The sequence below is a fragment of the Eucyclogobius newberryi genome, unplaced genomic scaffold (genome assembly GCF_026437365.1).
Source record: "Eucyclogobius newberryi isolate DKJ021-1_F unplaced genomic scaffold, fEucNew1.0.hap1 SCAF_3, whole genome shotgun sequence".
Taxonomy (NCBI): domain Eukaryota; kingdom Metazoa; phylum Chordata; class Actinopteri; order Gobiiformes; family Gobiidae; genus Eucyclogobius; species Eucyclogobius newberryi.
The window spans coordinates 14,596,301-14,612,326 of NW_027315945.1; the positions used below are offsets into that span (position 1 = coordinate 14,596,301).

A 16,026-nucleotide genomic window follows, 5' to 3' on the forward strand; every position below is an offset into this window, starting at 1 on the left:
GTCCTCTCACCTTTCATTTTTACCTCTTATAATAATCTGTTATTTTCTGTCTTCAGGAGGTCCATGAATCAAAATGCACAGTTTTCAATGGGGTCTCCCTAATTATTCCCAGGCCATAAGGAGTTTGTGGAATGGCACAAAGGCACCATAGCCAGGTTTGCTGCAAGGGACGGAAGAGGAGAGGCGTTATTTACACCGTAGAATATGAATAGTTCTAATTTTAATTTGTGTTTTGACATACATCTGAAAGGTGTACTATTTTATGTACTTATTATTAAGTTATATCTGAACCCAATATAATTCAATAATACAACTGAAGTAAGATTTCATCAGAAACTTGTCAAATTCAAAGTAAAAAACTGATTCTACTTCAGAATGTCAACTGTCACCATTCAAAATAGCACTGCCCCCTGTAGCTGCCGTTCCTTAATCCATGGTCAGGAGAGTGCAGCTCGATGCCCAGGTGGAGCTCTTCCTCCCCCTGCAGGTGGCCGATAAAGCGCACCGCTCCTGTGCTGATGCGTCCAGACGGCAGCATGATCCTGACCCTGTGACCCAGCTGCAGGTCCAGAGGAGAGTGAGGCACAAACACACGCTGAGGGCCCAGGCTCGACCGCCACGACTTCACACTGTTAGAGAGGAGATTAATATGGGATGAATGCATGAAAGTGAATGGTTGTGCATCTTCAAAATGTCTTTCCACGCTTCCCTTCCTCACTTTTTACAGTCCTTTCATCATTTATCATTATTTTAATGTCATTTTGGGCAGAAACTATGAGGCCACGTAAGTCATCAATAAAGTGTGAAAATGAACTATGTAATAATAATGATAATGTCCACTTTTTGGACACTCAAAAAGGACACTGTACGAACAAATAGGACAAAAAGGAAATACAGTTTTAAGATCAGATTAAAAACAGGCTTCAAAAAAAAAAAAAATTAAAACATTCAGGATGAATGAAAAACAGTAGAATTAGTTCTACTTGGAAAAAATAAGAAGAAGAATGTAATGTGTCAGTGTCAACCATTAAAGAGTGCGTGTGTGTGTGTGTGTGTGTGTGTGTGTGTGTGTGTGTGTGTGTGTGTGTGTGTTTGTGTGAGTGTGCGTGCGTGTGTATACCAACAAGTTTGTCTCACTTTTCTTTCTTTTTTTTGAGACACCTTTTTTTTTTTGGTGATAGAATTTTTATTGTCTTTTCCAATTTACCATTATAGTGTACAAAACAATACCATGTCAAATTAATAAGACCAATGGTCTCTTCTCCCTTCCCACTACCTCCCTCCCTACTCTCTCACCCCCTCACACACATATATACACACACCCATCTACACACATCTATATACATGAACGAAAGTTCATGAACGCGTTCATAATCTTGGTGAACGTGATCTGAACGTGTAAAAGTGAGATTTCTAGAGACTTCCAGGAGAAAAACACACCGTTATGTTGCCCAAAAAGAGCCTATGTCTGGCAAGTGTGAGAGCTCCGAAGTTGTAGAGGCGATAGATAGCGCCATAATATAATACATCCATGGATAGCGCACACAGAGATTTCGCGTGTCGCGCCGCGCATGCGCATCAAAACAAAAAGCAGCATGGACGTGACAGCAACAGAGCAGCAGGAGTCGCCCTACGACCAGTTACGTGAGTTTTATGATAAGGTCGGTGAGAATGGGAACAATCTGCTTTTCTGTGCAAACTTTGCCTCTGGGGAAGTCTGTCCCTTCAATGTGAATGTAAATCCTGGGTAAAGATTCAAAATTGGATATGAAGATGAAATCTGACACATAGTTTCAGCATTAAACTAATAAAATAATTGCTGCTTGTGGTTGTATTTGGGCTGTGGAAATAATTTAGAAACATTATAGCATTATATTGAAAAAAATAACTGAACTAGTTCATTTTTTGGAGCTGTGAACTCAGTTCAAAATTTTGAATTATGAACTATGAACTGAACTAGTTCATTTTAAAATGTGTGAACTATGAACTGAACTAGTTCATGTAGAAAGTGAACTTTCCCAACACTGCATATACACTCACACATACAATATATATATATATATATATATATATATATATATATATATATATATATATATATATATATATATATATATATATATATATATATGATGAGGGATTAGATCACAATTCTGTTTTGTTATTCCAGCCTGCCTCAGTAACGATGAGGGATGTGTGTGGTTTCTACCTGGTAACGGAAGATGAAGATGAAGGCAGTCTTGAGCTCTGTTCTGAAGCTGCACAGGAGTAATGGCTGCTTGTGCGCGTGTCTGCTCTGGATGATACCTCACACACACTTTGTAGCTGGATCAGTTCTGACACATCACCTGTGAGCATTCAGACAACACTAAACAAGTCTGAACTCGTTTGACATGAGAACTTTTAAATATGTATCAACTGTTTGTTTTTTGTTTGTTTTACTTGGGCATTTCTCAAAGACCTCGCCGTTGTTCACTCCTGACTCACAAGCCACTGGCTGCACTGCTCCCTCTGAGGCCATCTGAGGAGACCAGGCAACAGTAATGAGGTGATTCACGCACACATACTCCACAGTGCATTTCCAAAACACACCTGAGTGATCAGTTGTTCTTGTTTTCTCTGCAGCTCTGAAAACCTGCGCTCCCATGATGCTCTCTCACAGGCTATTCTGGTCTTCAGCACCAGGATGTCCTTCTCTGTCTTGGTCACTCTGTTGTGAAGGTCTGTGGTCCGGTCAGGGTTCCCCGGTATGGAGGCATGGACTTTACACCCAGAGCCTCAACACACAGAGATATGTATGTTAACATTACTTCAGATAAATTGTCCTTTCACTGTTTAGACATGTGTTTGGCTTATTGCTAACATCTAATAGTGTTGAAATAATCACTCAAAGAGCTATATTCAACTTCATATCCTTCATATCATTAAAACAGCATTTTCTAGATTAATACTGTGTTCAAAATGATACCATTACCTTAAATAATGCACAGTCGATGTACAAGTCAGTGTCAAAGTAAAAAGCTTTAAAAAGCTATTTGGTATAAAGTACAACTGGATTCTTGTTTGAATGTAAAGTCACAAATATGTGTTGATGTAATCAGACTAAACATATAATACATTAACAAAAAAACACAATTTGAGGTACAATTACAAATATTTTTGAATCTTGTCTACAATGCCTAGAATTAAATGTAGAGTCAACATAGAAATCAAGCCTTTCGTTCATAAACTGAAAAAATTCTACTGGCCCAGCACAACAAACTGTGGGAAATACACACTGCCACACTGTCCTTATAATGGTAGATTTAAAATTTTACAGTTTTAAAGCAATCAATCAGAAAACCACATAACACAAAGTGCTTCACAGTTCATTAAAAACAATCCCACACGCCCATATCCCACCCAACCTCCCCACAAGGTGAAATGTGAATACACTGCATGTGCAAAATGATTTGTCCTAATTTGAGATTCTTACCTTTATTTACCTTTGCCTGTGCCCTTGTGCACTTGTTTTTTTGTTTTTCTCTTGGCAAGAATTGAATTGCATTATATGGGCATATCTGCATTGAAAATGGACAGTTAGACCTCACTGAAATGATACAACACTACTTTGACACACTCACCCAAAGGAACCTGCAGGTGCACAGAATCCCCTTGAATGTCCATGTACAAAGAGGCCACAGGACATAGACCATTGTGGACAAAGCACAATAACCTTACATTATTGTGTAGAGGAGAACTGAAAACAGATATGAACTGCATGTATGTAAACCAGTAAACAATAAATATGTGTAGATTTAGTACATACATTTGAACACTACGACACTGACCTTTGTAATTAGACTGACTGGTATGAAAATGATGTCATCCTCAAACGCAACTGTCCATATTTGCTCAATGGGCTTCAGTCCCTTGTGAATGTCCACCACCAGCCGACCTGTTGCCACGCACCAGAGGCAGTGCGCGCATAGTGCTGCTGACGACTGCTGGCTAGCTAAATCTGGCTAGTCTAATCTTCTTAGTTCAACATGTTAAACAGTGCACTTGCATCCAGTCTGCTTAATTTGGTTTGTTGAGCCCCACTAGAAGTAAAGAAGGGATTATCAACAACATTTCCTCTAATTGTTTTGTCATTAACAAGAACTTTTATCAAGGACAGCTCACTTGTAGGTGATAGGGCTGGGCAACAAGACAAATAATAAATACACAAATAATAACAATAATAATAATGATAATTTATCTTCTTAAAATTTCAACTATCAATATGAATTTCTTGAATGTACAGCAGTTGTGAGTTTGATCTCTGAGAACTTGCTGAATGTCCTTCCCTCTCTCATCCTCACTTCACGCTACACTGTCCTGTGAATGACCTGCCCATTTTAATGACAAGCATAATATCTTATATATTTAAGTGTAGTTCTCCATAAAGATTACATTAAAATTTTTTTAGAAACACTTGTCTTATTTTTTTGACTATAAAGAAAGACCTTGAAATGTTCTCTTATCCCATTCGTAAGTCTAAGTCAGAGGATTGAAACTATGAATGTGAATTTGTTTTTCTTTTCAAGACTCTCCCAATCTCCCCAACAGGCAAGTATGGCAAGGTAAAAAAAAAAAAACCTTTTAATTCAAAACTCTACGACTATCATAAGAAAAAGGAGGAGGGTTTACCTTGTCTGAAATTACTTCAGCTCAAAAGTACTGGTGTGATCCAGAGTATGAGGCTCAATGGGAAAATATTCTGTGTAATGGGAGGTTCCTGTACAGGTCTTACTGGCAGAAGTCAAACAGTCATATGGAGGAAGTTTAGAATCCTTGGGTAAAATCTGTGCTTACGACATGGAAAGAGCTAATCAAAACATACAAACTAAACAAAGATGTGAACTGGTTGGCCTATGATCAAAGTTTTACAGCAGCACTAATCTGAGATTTAAGGTCTGGATAACAAAAAGTATAAACTTTTTTCACCAGATTGCAAAAGAAAAAGCTTTGATTGTCTTATTCTGCAAGAATGCTGCTCCTTGTGTTTGTGTCTCTCCTTTGCCTCCCCCTCCCCTTGTCTGTCTGTGTGTTCCTCCTACATGGGCGGAGCATTTGCAGTCCTCACAACTGGCTGCAATCCTCATCAAGTCCCAAGTATAAGAAGAGCAGCTCCACTGGAACTCCATGCCTGTTTGTTGAACTACAGTCATTATCCAGTCTGCCTGCCTGCCTGCCTACATTGTTCAAATAAACTATTAAAAAAACTATACTTCTGCTCTTTGGTCCAATTTAGAACCAACCATGACAGTGTGGTGGCTGGATCAATGCCCGTTTGGGGCGTAGGGTGTAGACAAAGGATTCACGCTGACAAAGCTCTGCAAACTTTTCAAGGTAGTTTATTTACAGAGAAAGCAGTGTCAAATACAGGGCAGCAGAAAACAGCGCCCTGGGTCCGCTTTGATCAGGAAGACGAACCTCGTCTCTGGGCGTATCTCGCCTTTATATACTGAAAACGCACAAAGACCGATAAACAATATCTGACAGGTATGACCCTATCCATGTACCAACGGATTAGCCAATGAGAGAGCAAGATGTAAAGGTATCCTTATTTGGGTAGCACCAGGGGAGAAGTTACAGAAATGAGATCATGCGCTTACACAGATGTACACAAGGCATCTCAAGGCCTCGCAGCCAATGGAGACATCTCCCATTCGGTAGTTAATCAGATGTGGGCCCCTTACATTCCGTGGAATAGACATTTTGGTAGAAACACACATATTCCTAAAAGCCAGTCTCAGAATGAGGCCTAACTTTGCATGGACCTAGTTTTAATACACTTCATATTCCTCCCTTCTGAGTGATTAAGCTCAGATCAATTAATTAATTAGACACGATCAGCGACAAGCGAGAGCAAAAACCTGCTTGTCGATGCTTACTTTTGTTTAGCAGGAAAAATTCTCTCACGGCACCAACCGTCAGTTGTTCTGACCGATCTTGGCTACCACCCCTTCTGGCTGTCCTTGATCGTGTTATCTAACGACCTAAACAGCCTCACTTCTTTGATTATCATTAAATTTAAGAGAAAATTTGTCTTCGATCTTAAGTTATTATCCAATTTAAGCAATCCTTAATCGCTACTGTGTGAGGATATTCGTGTCGCCGCACAACCTAAACATCAGCACTGGATTATCAACAACACCTCAACACATCAACACATGAGTATAATTTATTATCAACCCTTTACTTATTTAACCAAATAATTTATTCAAACCTTTTAACATTCTATTATAACTCTTTTCACCACTCCTCTCAGCGATGATTATGTTGTCTTCAAAGGTGTTGGTATGGTGTGACGTTTGGCTCCAGCGTTCTCCTCTGATATTCTCAATGTCCACTCCAGTTATTGTTATTGTCCATGTCCATTGTCCTTTTAACAGCATTTCAGCATCGTCCTGGGAACAAAAATAACTGAACAGTATCTTGTAGCTTGCGATCTTTTCATGTAAAAACATCCTCTAAAAAGTATTTTTTTATTTTTTATGTGAACAGAATATAGATATATATATATATATATATATATAAGTGTGATAATATAATGGTTAACCAAATTTAATAAGTAAAACAATCCATGGAATGTATACAACAAAAACAATAGAAAAATATAGCCGCAAGCGGCAATGATCGGCCCTCGCCACGCCGCCGCCACACCGCCGCCACGCGCAAGAGGAGGGGGCGCTAACGCGCCCCAATTGTCCTTTTATTACGCCTACTGCTGAATCCGTGACGCTGTCACATCTTCTCCCCTTTGTTTTACCATCAAAAAGCTATTTTATTTTGAATTCTTGGCAAAATGTGCGGCTTTGCCGCACAGACACCGTGACTCTTTGAATGAAAATGTGGATGACTTTTGATGGTCCTGAAGATGAGTCTCACCAAATTTCAGGTTAATAGGGCTGACGCCCTGGGAGGAGTTTGTGAAAGTCTAAAGTGTAAACATGTTCTGGCGATTTCCCCATTGGAATAACATGAACGGTTTCGGTCATCGTTACGGCAACGCCATAACAATTATGACATGGGTCTCATTGACTTTTTTTATGGGGATGCTAAAATTGAGTTGTGTGTCAAATTTCATATAATTTCGCAAAACTAAACATTTAACCTCCATATAAAATCTGTAGGGGGCGCTGTGGCGCCAAATTAATTTATTTCACTTCAAGTAGGTTTAGGGCAAAGAGTTTAACAACTGATTCTAATTTGACGCAATTCAGACTTTATCTGCGCAAACGGCAGAAATTTTAAATATGGGAGATTTCTGAAATTCTAGCTACAGTTTGCGGCTTTGCCGCTCAGAGACCGTGACAGGTATCAATGTAATTTGGATAACTTTTGATGTCCCACTCCTCAGTAGCATTTTCACCAAATTTCAGTTTTTTAGGGCCAACGCCCTGGGAGGAGTTCGTAAAAGTACGACGTTTGGAAAAACTCCGAAGTCATGTTTAGCCATTTTTGAAGCAATATGGCCGACATTTGGTTGGGCGGACGGCGTTGCCGTAATAATATTTTTTACTTCTCTTGTCACCATCTACCTCTGCGCCAAATTTCATGATTCTACGATCAGATTTTTTTTGGGTCATTTCCCATCTCTCAATGCATTTTTGGTACATTTGGGGGCGCTGACGCACCAATTTTTTTTATTTTAGAAAAGGGAAATAGCCAGAATGTAGAGAGGCACGATTTTTAGAGGTGTGAACATTTTTGTGACTTTTCGTCAATGTTCACTGGGTGAAAAATAGGCGGGTTGGTCCCGAGAAGAAAAAGAAGAAGAAGAAAGAAAGAATAATATTCCGATGCGAAAACAATGTTTCCCATTTTTCAAATATCATAAACTATACATTTTCGGAAAGCGCTCGCACTTTCCTACCTCATGGTGTGGGTCCCTGGTCACTGACGGGTACTTTCGTTAATTTTGAGTGGGCTCCGCCCACTTTGTGTTTTTGGCCCTCTATACAGTAATAATGTTCAATTTTTGCATTACATGCTTATATGCACGGAACATGCAAGAGATGGGGAACGTATTTGTGAGCTACTTAGCGCAAATGAGTGCTTTATATGGGGATGACGACCGCTTCGCGGTCGTCATCTCAATGTAAAGTGCTCGTTTAGTGCGCACTTTTGCACGGGCTTCGCCCGTTTACAACGGTAATGTTCCATTTTCCTACTACTAATTAGTATGCACGGGGCGTGCATGAGTGAAGGAGTGCGTTAGTGAGTGTTTGGAAGTGGGCGAGCGCTTCGCGCTCGATTTCGTGCGCACTACGTGCGCACTTTCGCAGCCGTGCTTCGCACGGCCTTACGAGATTAATAGGCCTCTCGCCAGCTTGTGGCGCTCGGGCCTAATAAATGTAAAAATGTATGTAATGTAACGTAATGTACTGTAATGTACTCCTCCCTTAAACCAGAACACTCCTTCTATGTGAGTGATAGGCTAACCATCATTCATGATCATGTGCATGCATCTCCTTTAAGGAACCATCACCATGAATGATAACTCCCGTTGAGTTAATCTAATTTACTATTAACTAATTCTAAACCCCATTTCCATTTTAGCTGTTGATGTAATAGTCAATGTTCTTGCTGTTTTAACAGACAACTTCTTTGCTGTTGTCCTAGTTAATGTTGATGTCAACGTTGACTTTCACTCACAGAGTCATCTTGTACTTAATCATTAATGTAATCATTAATGCAAATATTTCTAAACAGCACCAATCTATAATTTTGTCTTCCCCTATAACTTTCTTATGCAAAACGCCGTTCCTAATTTCTTCTAATCTAAATATTTCTCCCATTATTATAAAGAATATATCTTCTCTGATTATTTCCTCTTCCGCATTTTCCCTTAATTCAAGATTTCCCCTTTTTAGTCACTACTAAATTTAGCTTCCTATTTGGTTTTGAACCCAGTTATCAAATCAACTTCGTCAGTGGAAGTTGCTTAAACCCTTAGTTTAGAGATTTATTTCTGTTCCAATTGTCACCACTGTTTTCCCCCATTTCAGACCGATTTGTCTGCAATGTCTGTAGAAAATTTCTCATCAAATGTTCCCTCATATCTTAACATCTGTTTGCATCTTGTTCTCTAATAGCTTTAAACTATGGTTCTTACCACTAGTGCAAACGCTGTGTTGACATATGTGCACCCGTCACCACTCATGTGGTTTCATTTGAAATTGTAACTCACTTGAATGTTGTCAGTGTCAGTGGAAGCTCTTCTCCCAGTTTAAACCTCTATTTTGCTAGATTATTTTCCAAAAGTCCATTTCTAATTTGTTTCCTACATTAATCTAGTCTTTAATCTAGTTTAATCCCCTTAAATCCTATTGAACCCCAATTTGATCTAATTTTATTAAATTTCCAGACTTATTCAGTTTTTTATTATTCACAAATTCTGTCTTTCACCAGAAAGATTCTGTTTGACAGGCTCCACCTCCTTATGATTGTCTACACAAAACTTCACTACACACAAACTTGGCAACAGATTATGCATCTCTTCTGTTCAAGTTTTGAAAGTAGTTCAAAGTAAATATTGTCTCTGGTTGGTGTCTAATTGTCTCTTAACCTCCTCCTTGCACCATGCGCTAAGCCATGTGCTTCAAGAATAATTAGAACCAACAGTCTAACATCAAATCTTTAAAATCTTTAAAATCCAAATCATAATCATCTTTAATTTAATATTTTCTTTCAAATTCACCTAATATGTGACTTAAAGAACTTCTCCTCACTGCATTTTCACCGGTCACAAGGTTTGCAGCTTCTTCGGCTGTTCTGTTTACTTTGTGAGACTTTTAACTCTTAATTTATGTAGTACATTTAGCTATTGCTATTTATTTATTTATTATTATTATATTTTCCAATTCTTCTTGCAGTATAGTAACTTCTTCTGAGACTTTGTCTCCCTTTTTCCCAATAGTTTCTGTAACACTTGATAGAGTCTTTATGGCACATTTCTTGATTCTGTGAATAATTATCATGTCATCCATGTCTTTGAATAATCGTCCTTTTCAGATTCTTGTTCAATTTCAGCCAAATTTTCTTCAAAAATTTCAGACTCTGTTTTAGTCCCATGGGAAGTCTTTCCTCAATTGTAATCTTCATGAATCCTTGATCTTCCTCTCGGATCTTCAGGGCATCTGTTAAACCCCAAACCCCAGGCCCCTGTAAGGGTTTACCGGGCCTCTCTGTGGCTGGGCCGTTGAATCTTCCTACGAACCCGCTTCTGAAACCTCCTCTGCATTCTCCTCTGAAGCTTCCTCTTTCTTTCCTGCACTCACGGGCGTAATGACCAAGCCGTCCGCAATTGTAACATTCTGCTGAAGATCTCTTCGGGTTTTCTTTATTGAAATTACCTCTGTTGTAGTTTTCTCTGCCTCTATCTCCCCAGGTTTGTTGCTGGTTAAAGGCTGGTTTGGTGAAGACAGTCTGTGGTCCCCATGACCCTGTCTGTGGTCCCCATGACCCTGTCTGTGGTCCCCATGACCCTGTCTGTGGTGGAAGATTCTGAACCTGGTTTGGTTGTGTTTGAGGCAATGGCTGGTTCACTTGAGGATGATTTTGTATCACCATCGCTTGTCTCTTTTCTTTCTTCTTAGTGTCAACCAAATGCACTTGATCTAGCTTTTCCATCACCTCTTGGTCTTGTAACTTTTTCCGATATAGCTCCACGTGATGAGCTATGTGGTCTGAATAAACACTAATTGTCATGCTTCCAAGGCCAACCACTTTTTCCAATTTCCTTCTTACTGGTGCCGGCAAGCCTTTCTGAATTTTAGCTCGCAGAATTGATTTCTCCATTTGATTCAACTCTGGATTGTTGCCAGTGACATTTCTCCACACTTGATAAGCTTTTGATACGTATACTCTCGGATTCTCCTCCTGTCCAAGTGGTTGAATAATGATATTATCTGGATGAACGTTTGTTGGAAACATCTCACTTAATGTTCTCCATATTGTCCCTTTTCGAGCGACGAACAGCTCTGCGTCGTACACTGCTGTCTTCGCATATTGGTTCAGTCCTGCTTTTGTCAAGACTTCTTGCATCCCTGCCATGCCAAGAATAGTTGCTAGTAGTCTCTTCATATCTCCCATTGCAGCTTGTGTCCCCACTAACATCTCCTCCAGTTTAGCTATCCAGGGGTGTGCACCATCTTGGAGTATGGGCAACTTTTCCATCAAATCCGACATATCGACATTTTGCCATGGTTTGTATTCCAAACGTTGTCCTTTTATTATTATTGGGCACATCTTCTGGTTTATTCCCTTTGTCACCGTTCTGTCACGCAGTTCATAATGCGAAAGCTCTGAGAATGAAAATCGATGTTTACTAGATGCTTTCGGTCTGTTCTCCGCATTTCTCCAGGATGTTGAATCAGAATCATCACTCTGATCTTGAGTCTCTTCATTTGAATCCGATCCATCTTCTGACTCTTCATCGCTGTCCTCTGTTTCAGTGTCATTGTTCTCCTTTTGTGTTTTGCATGTCACCTTTAATGACTTCTTTCCTTTCTTCTCCGCGGCAGCCAAAACTCTCTTCACAGCTGGATCGTATCCATTCGCTGCTCCTTCTTCTTCATCACTTTTGTCATTTTTGGTGGACAATTTTCTGAGTTTTTGTTCCACGGTTTTTGAGCTTGACTTCTTCTTCTTCTTGTTTTTGAGTTTTTGATACATTGTTACAGTTGTTGTAGCTTTACCAGTCTCTATTACTTGTTCATTTTCATCTTCAATTTTGTATCTTCCATCTTGAGTCATCACTGGGAGCTGTGGATATTCTTTTGCAATATCCTGTAATTTCTCGTAAGGTGGAGGCATCTTCACTGTTGCCTGCGTATTTGAGGATGATCTATTGATCTTTACCCTCACCTTTTCCACTTTTGGCTTATCCTTCTCCATTTCCATCTTTGTTTTCTCCTGTTTCTCTTTGTTTTCGAGCCACTTGATCCCTTCGTTTTCGAACAACTGCATCACTTCCAATTCAATTCTTCTCTTCTCTTTGCGTTTCCGTCCAATTCTTCCTCTCTTTTGGTTGGCTTTGTATGTTTCGATCAACACCTGTAGTATTTTAATTACGTCCTTCACAAGATGATTGTTTATCTGCACCAAATCCACTGTAGTAATCAGTCTTGATGTCGCCATCATGCTATATTTTCTTTCTTTAGATTTATTTTATTTTATTTTGTTAAATTAATTTACCTCAACGTAGTGTTTTCTCTAACACTTCTCAAGTTATTTAGTCCGTTTGATAAAAACTTCAAAGATCGTTTGCCAACCTCAGCAGATGTGAAAGAAATTGGTGTTCAATGTCAATCAAAAATCTGAATTATAACTAAAGAGTAAAAATAAATCCAATGTCTATCAAAAACCAAAGTTATTTTTATCTAACTAAAGAGTAACAATAAACAAATTCAAAATTATACCTTATCCAATTAACCTTAAGATATGAGAAAATCAAAGCTATATTTTTATTCAATAGAAGTTAAATTTCAGCAAAATCTCAGGATACGCAGTGGACCAACTAAAAATGTAAAATTCTTAATTGTAGTACTATGTCACTGGTTATTCAAACTAGGATATAATAGAACCAACTAAATTTTTATCCGATTAAGTAGCATAAAAACAATTCTCTTAACTCACAATGGACCACACCAATGCAACAGTTCTCGATTGTAAAGATACGCCTTATCTTATGTAATTATGTGTAACCCCCAAAATCAGTCATTGCCAAGTTTTTGTATAACAGAAGTATGTGATTATAAATGTGTAATTACACAGTCTTTTTTAATGCAAGAGTTTGTGAATAGAAACAAACTGGCCTTTTCCAAGGTCTTCTCCTCCAGTTGACTGCTTTGTTTCGTCAAACTGTTCCACTCCGTTTCCTGTCTCCTTCTGTCACTCCGATCTCGTATGTTGTCGCAATAACAGAAAAGAAAAAACAGTGATTAGTTCACGTTAATCCTTTGCCAATTCAGGTTATTTCAAACAATTATCATAACATAATTTTCATCATGAATAATTTTCTTAATCATCCAATAAAGTATCTTATTTTTGTAATACCATCATTCGTCCTTCACTTATCTATTTATTTATTTATTAATTCATTCATTTCTTTCTATTTTCTCCTTGATTAACCTCTTTTTATCTCCAACTTCCTCCCTTTTATTATTAATCTTAAAATAATAAATCGAGTACAGCCTGTGATAAACACAAACGGTCGAGATTGCCTCTTAGTCAGATGTATCTAACAATCTGCTTTTTTCTCTCTCTCTTTTCCTGCTACTTCTTCGCACCCTGCTCTGCCTCACACACACGTAGGAGGAGCCAATAGCTCCGCCCCCAATAGCGTTAACCTGCTCAGTCTTTCTTCCTGTCCTCTGTCTGGGCACTTCCGCCGTGCCTTCACTCTTTCTCTGTCTTTCTTCACACCCTGTAGGAGGAGCTAAACTCCGCCCCCGACTTCTAAAAACTATCTCAAACGCGGTCCAGTTGTCCCCCTTGAAACATCTCTTAACAGACTCCACAGAGCGAAGAAATTAATATAAAAATGACCGACAAAAACGACTCCACACTCCGGATCAGCACTCACACAAAGACAACATCCGCTGCTCAACTTAAAGTAAATTTCTTTTTACTTAAAGTTAAACTTCACGTTTCTTCAAACTTAGAAAGACTATCTGTGTCCTCTCTCAGACCGCACCCTAAAAACACAATTTTACTCTGCAAACAACTAAAAAACGCACAAAGACAAAATAACCTTCGAGTTCCAGCCTCAAAGATAACTAACCAAAAAAACAAAATCCCACATAAAAACCAACAAACAAACAACAAACTCGAGTAACGTAAAACTTATTGCATGCTTTTTAATCTCAACTTCAAACTGTAACAGCGCTAAAAACTAAATCTTCTCTCTTCAGTTTAGCAATTTGCTCCCTTCCCCTTTCTCCTTCTCTCTCTCAGACGCTCACTGACACCAAAACGCAGCAGCAGAAAGGAAAACGAAAAAGGTGGGGACTTAGCGCCTGGAGCTCTCTTTAACCTTTAAACTTCAACAGTAACGTTACTTCTCAAAACACAAAGACCCATTCTGAGGGTCAAACTGTCCCCGGGGCACTACTTTATTATCTTCTTTTTCTTTCGACTTAAAACTTCGGCGTTTCTTCGAACTTGAAGAAACTATTCCCAGGTACTTTTATTCTCTTTTCAACACAACCACCTTAGGAACCATAATACATTTATTTTTTTTCTCTCTCCTGGCCAGGTTAACATCTACTACCGTACCGACTTTACGTCACGTCTTCCTCTCTCTCTTCCCCTCTCTTCTCTCCTTCTCTCTCTGCTCGGCGCACACAGACACACAGAACTGCAGGCCGCACACACGGAGCAGAAACGAGAAATGAGCAAAGGTGGGGGCTAGATCTCACCTCTCTGCCGTTTTATTTCTGACAGGTTCTTTCCGTTATCCGTCTATATTTTCAGTTTTGGTTCAAAATACATTTTTGGACACGTATATCATCACTTAGATACTAGTCTGACTCTTCACCGAGGCCTACGGTAAATGATGCTAAATCTAGGGTCTTTGATCACTACGTCTCCTCAGTATTTAGACAAAAACAATTTATCTTTCCAAATTCAACTAACACATTTTTAGACGTGTCCCCCTTTCCCACACACGTGCCTCACCGAGCATCACCCGCACCAGTGTTTTTTACGGAAACAGGCATAGGACAACAGCACTCACACAGCATCAAACCAAAGGTCGAAAGGTAAAACTCACCTAGGCCAATGATTTTCTGCTGTTTAGAGGCTTCGATCCAGTCTGCAATCCGTCCCGATTTCGTGGCGCCATTTTGTGGTGTCTGGATCAATGCTCGTTTGGGGCGTAGGGTGTAGACAAAGGATTCACGCTGACAAAGCTCTGCAAACTTTTCAAGGTAGTTTATTTACAGAGAAAGCAGTGTCAAATACAGGGCAGCAGAAAACAGCGCCCTGGGTCCGCTTTGATCAGGAAGACGAACCTCGTCTCTGGGCGTATCTCGCCTTTATATACTGAAAACGCACAAAGACCGATAAACAATATCTGACAGGTATGACCCTATCCATGTACCAACGGATTAGCCAATGAGAGAGCAAGATGTAAAGGTATCCTTATTTGGGTAGCACCAGGGGAGAAGTTACAGAAATGAGATCATGCGCTTACACAGATGTACACAAGGCATCTCAAGGCCTCGCAGCCAATGGAGACATCTCCCATTCGGTAGTTAATCAGATGTGGGCCCCTTACATTCCGTGGAATAGACATTTTGGTAGAAACACACATATTCCTAAAAGCCAGTCTCAGAATGAGGCCTAACTTTGCATGGACCTAGTTTTAATACACTTCAACAGTACAAACTGGCCATCATGAACCCAGTGGAAGGAGAACAAAACCGACTTGTCACAGCCGTAACTAATAAGGGTGCTGTATTTGTTCAGCATGAGAAGCGTCTTTGTGGTTTAATGGCCAGTCAGCAGGCAGCTTCAAACCAAACTGCTCAACTCAATTCCATGCTGTTAACCAGCCTCCACCTTCAAGTGATCCCCCTAGAGAATCCCATGTACCAGAATCAGAACACTTAGCAGTTGATATCGGGAAGTGTAAGGGATTTCTACTCCAATGTCCACTAGTTTTTTAGTCAGAAACCCCTCCAAAATTACCTTCAGGAAGAGCTTTAGACTGGGCCTGGCAAAATAATGTTAATATTCGTAACGATTATGACACATTTGAAAGGTCTTTGGACCATCCAGTACTTGGGAAGGAAGTTTCAAAAAGGCTCCTCTCCATCCAACAAGGGACCCTCACTGTTTTTTAATATTCTGTGGAACTCAGAACTCTTGCAGCTGAAGTGGGGTGGATGACAATGCCCTTCAAAATGTTTTTGTAAATGGTCTCTCAGAACAGTTTGCTCCCAAAGACAATTCTAATTACCTTGATTTTCTGGTTTCCACCAATTCTCA

General features: G+C 39.5%; 1 protein-coding gene across 2 annotated transcripts; it reads right to left on the reverse strand.

The window, feature by feature from the left end:
- Positions 1–41: 41 nt before the first annotated feature.
- On the reverse strand, positions 42–3,955 carry LOC140373982 (uncharacterized). Of its 2 annotated transcripts, none has more exons than XM_072460744.1 (8): positions 3,831–3,955; positions 3,624–3,739; positions 3,476–3,560; positions 2,593–2,762; positions 2,443–2,521; positions 2,210–2,348; positions 390–629; positions 42–160 (listed from the first exon to the last, which is right to left on the reverse strand). In XM_072460744.1, exons 2-8 carry the CDS (start codon positions 3,693–3,695, stop codon positions 103–105), a joined length of 843 nt encoding a protein of 280 aa, XP_072316845.1. In that variant the 5' UTR covers positions 3,696–3,739; positions 3,831–3,955; the 3' UTR covers positions 42–102. The 2 variants fall into 2 exon arrangements, with proteins under 2 accessions (XP_072316845.1, XP_072316844.1); XM_072460743.1 differs by having other exon boundaries at positions 2,593–2,777.
- Between the last annotated feature and the right edge of the window lie 12,071 nt (positions 3,956–16,026).

Coding starts and splice junctions, on each gene's coding strand:
- LOC140373982 (XM_072460743.1), bottom strand. CDS start 3,695: ATGGTCTATGTCCTGTGGCCTCTTTGTACATGGACATTCAAGGGGATT. Junction 3,561..3,623: donor GCACCTGCAGGTTCCTTTGG/GTGAGTGTGTCA, acceptor TTTTCAATGCAG/ATATGCCCATATAATGCAAT. Junction 630..2,209: donor TCTTCATCTTCCGTTACCAG/GTAGAAACCACA, acceptor CCTCTCTAACAG/TGTGAAGTCGTGGCGGTCGA.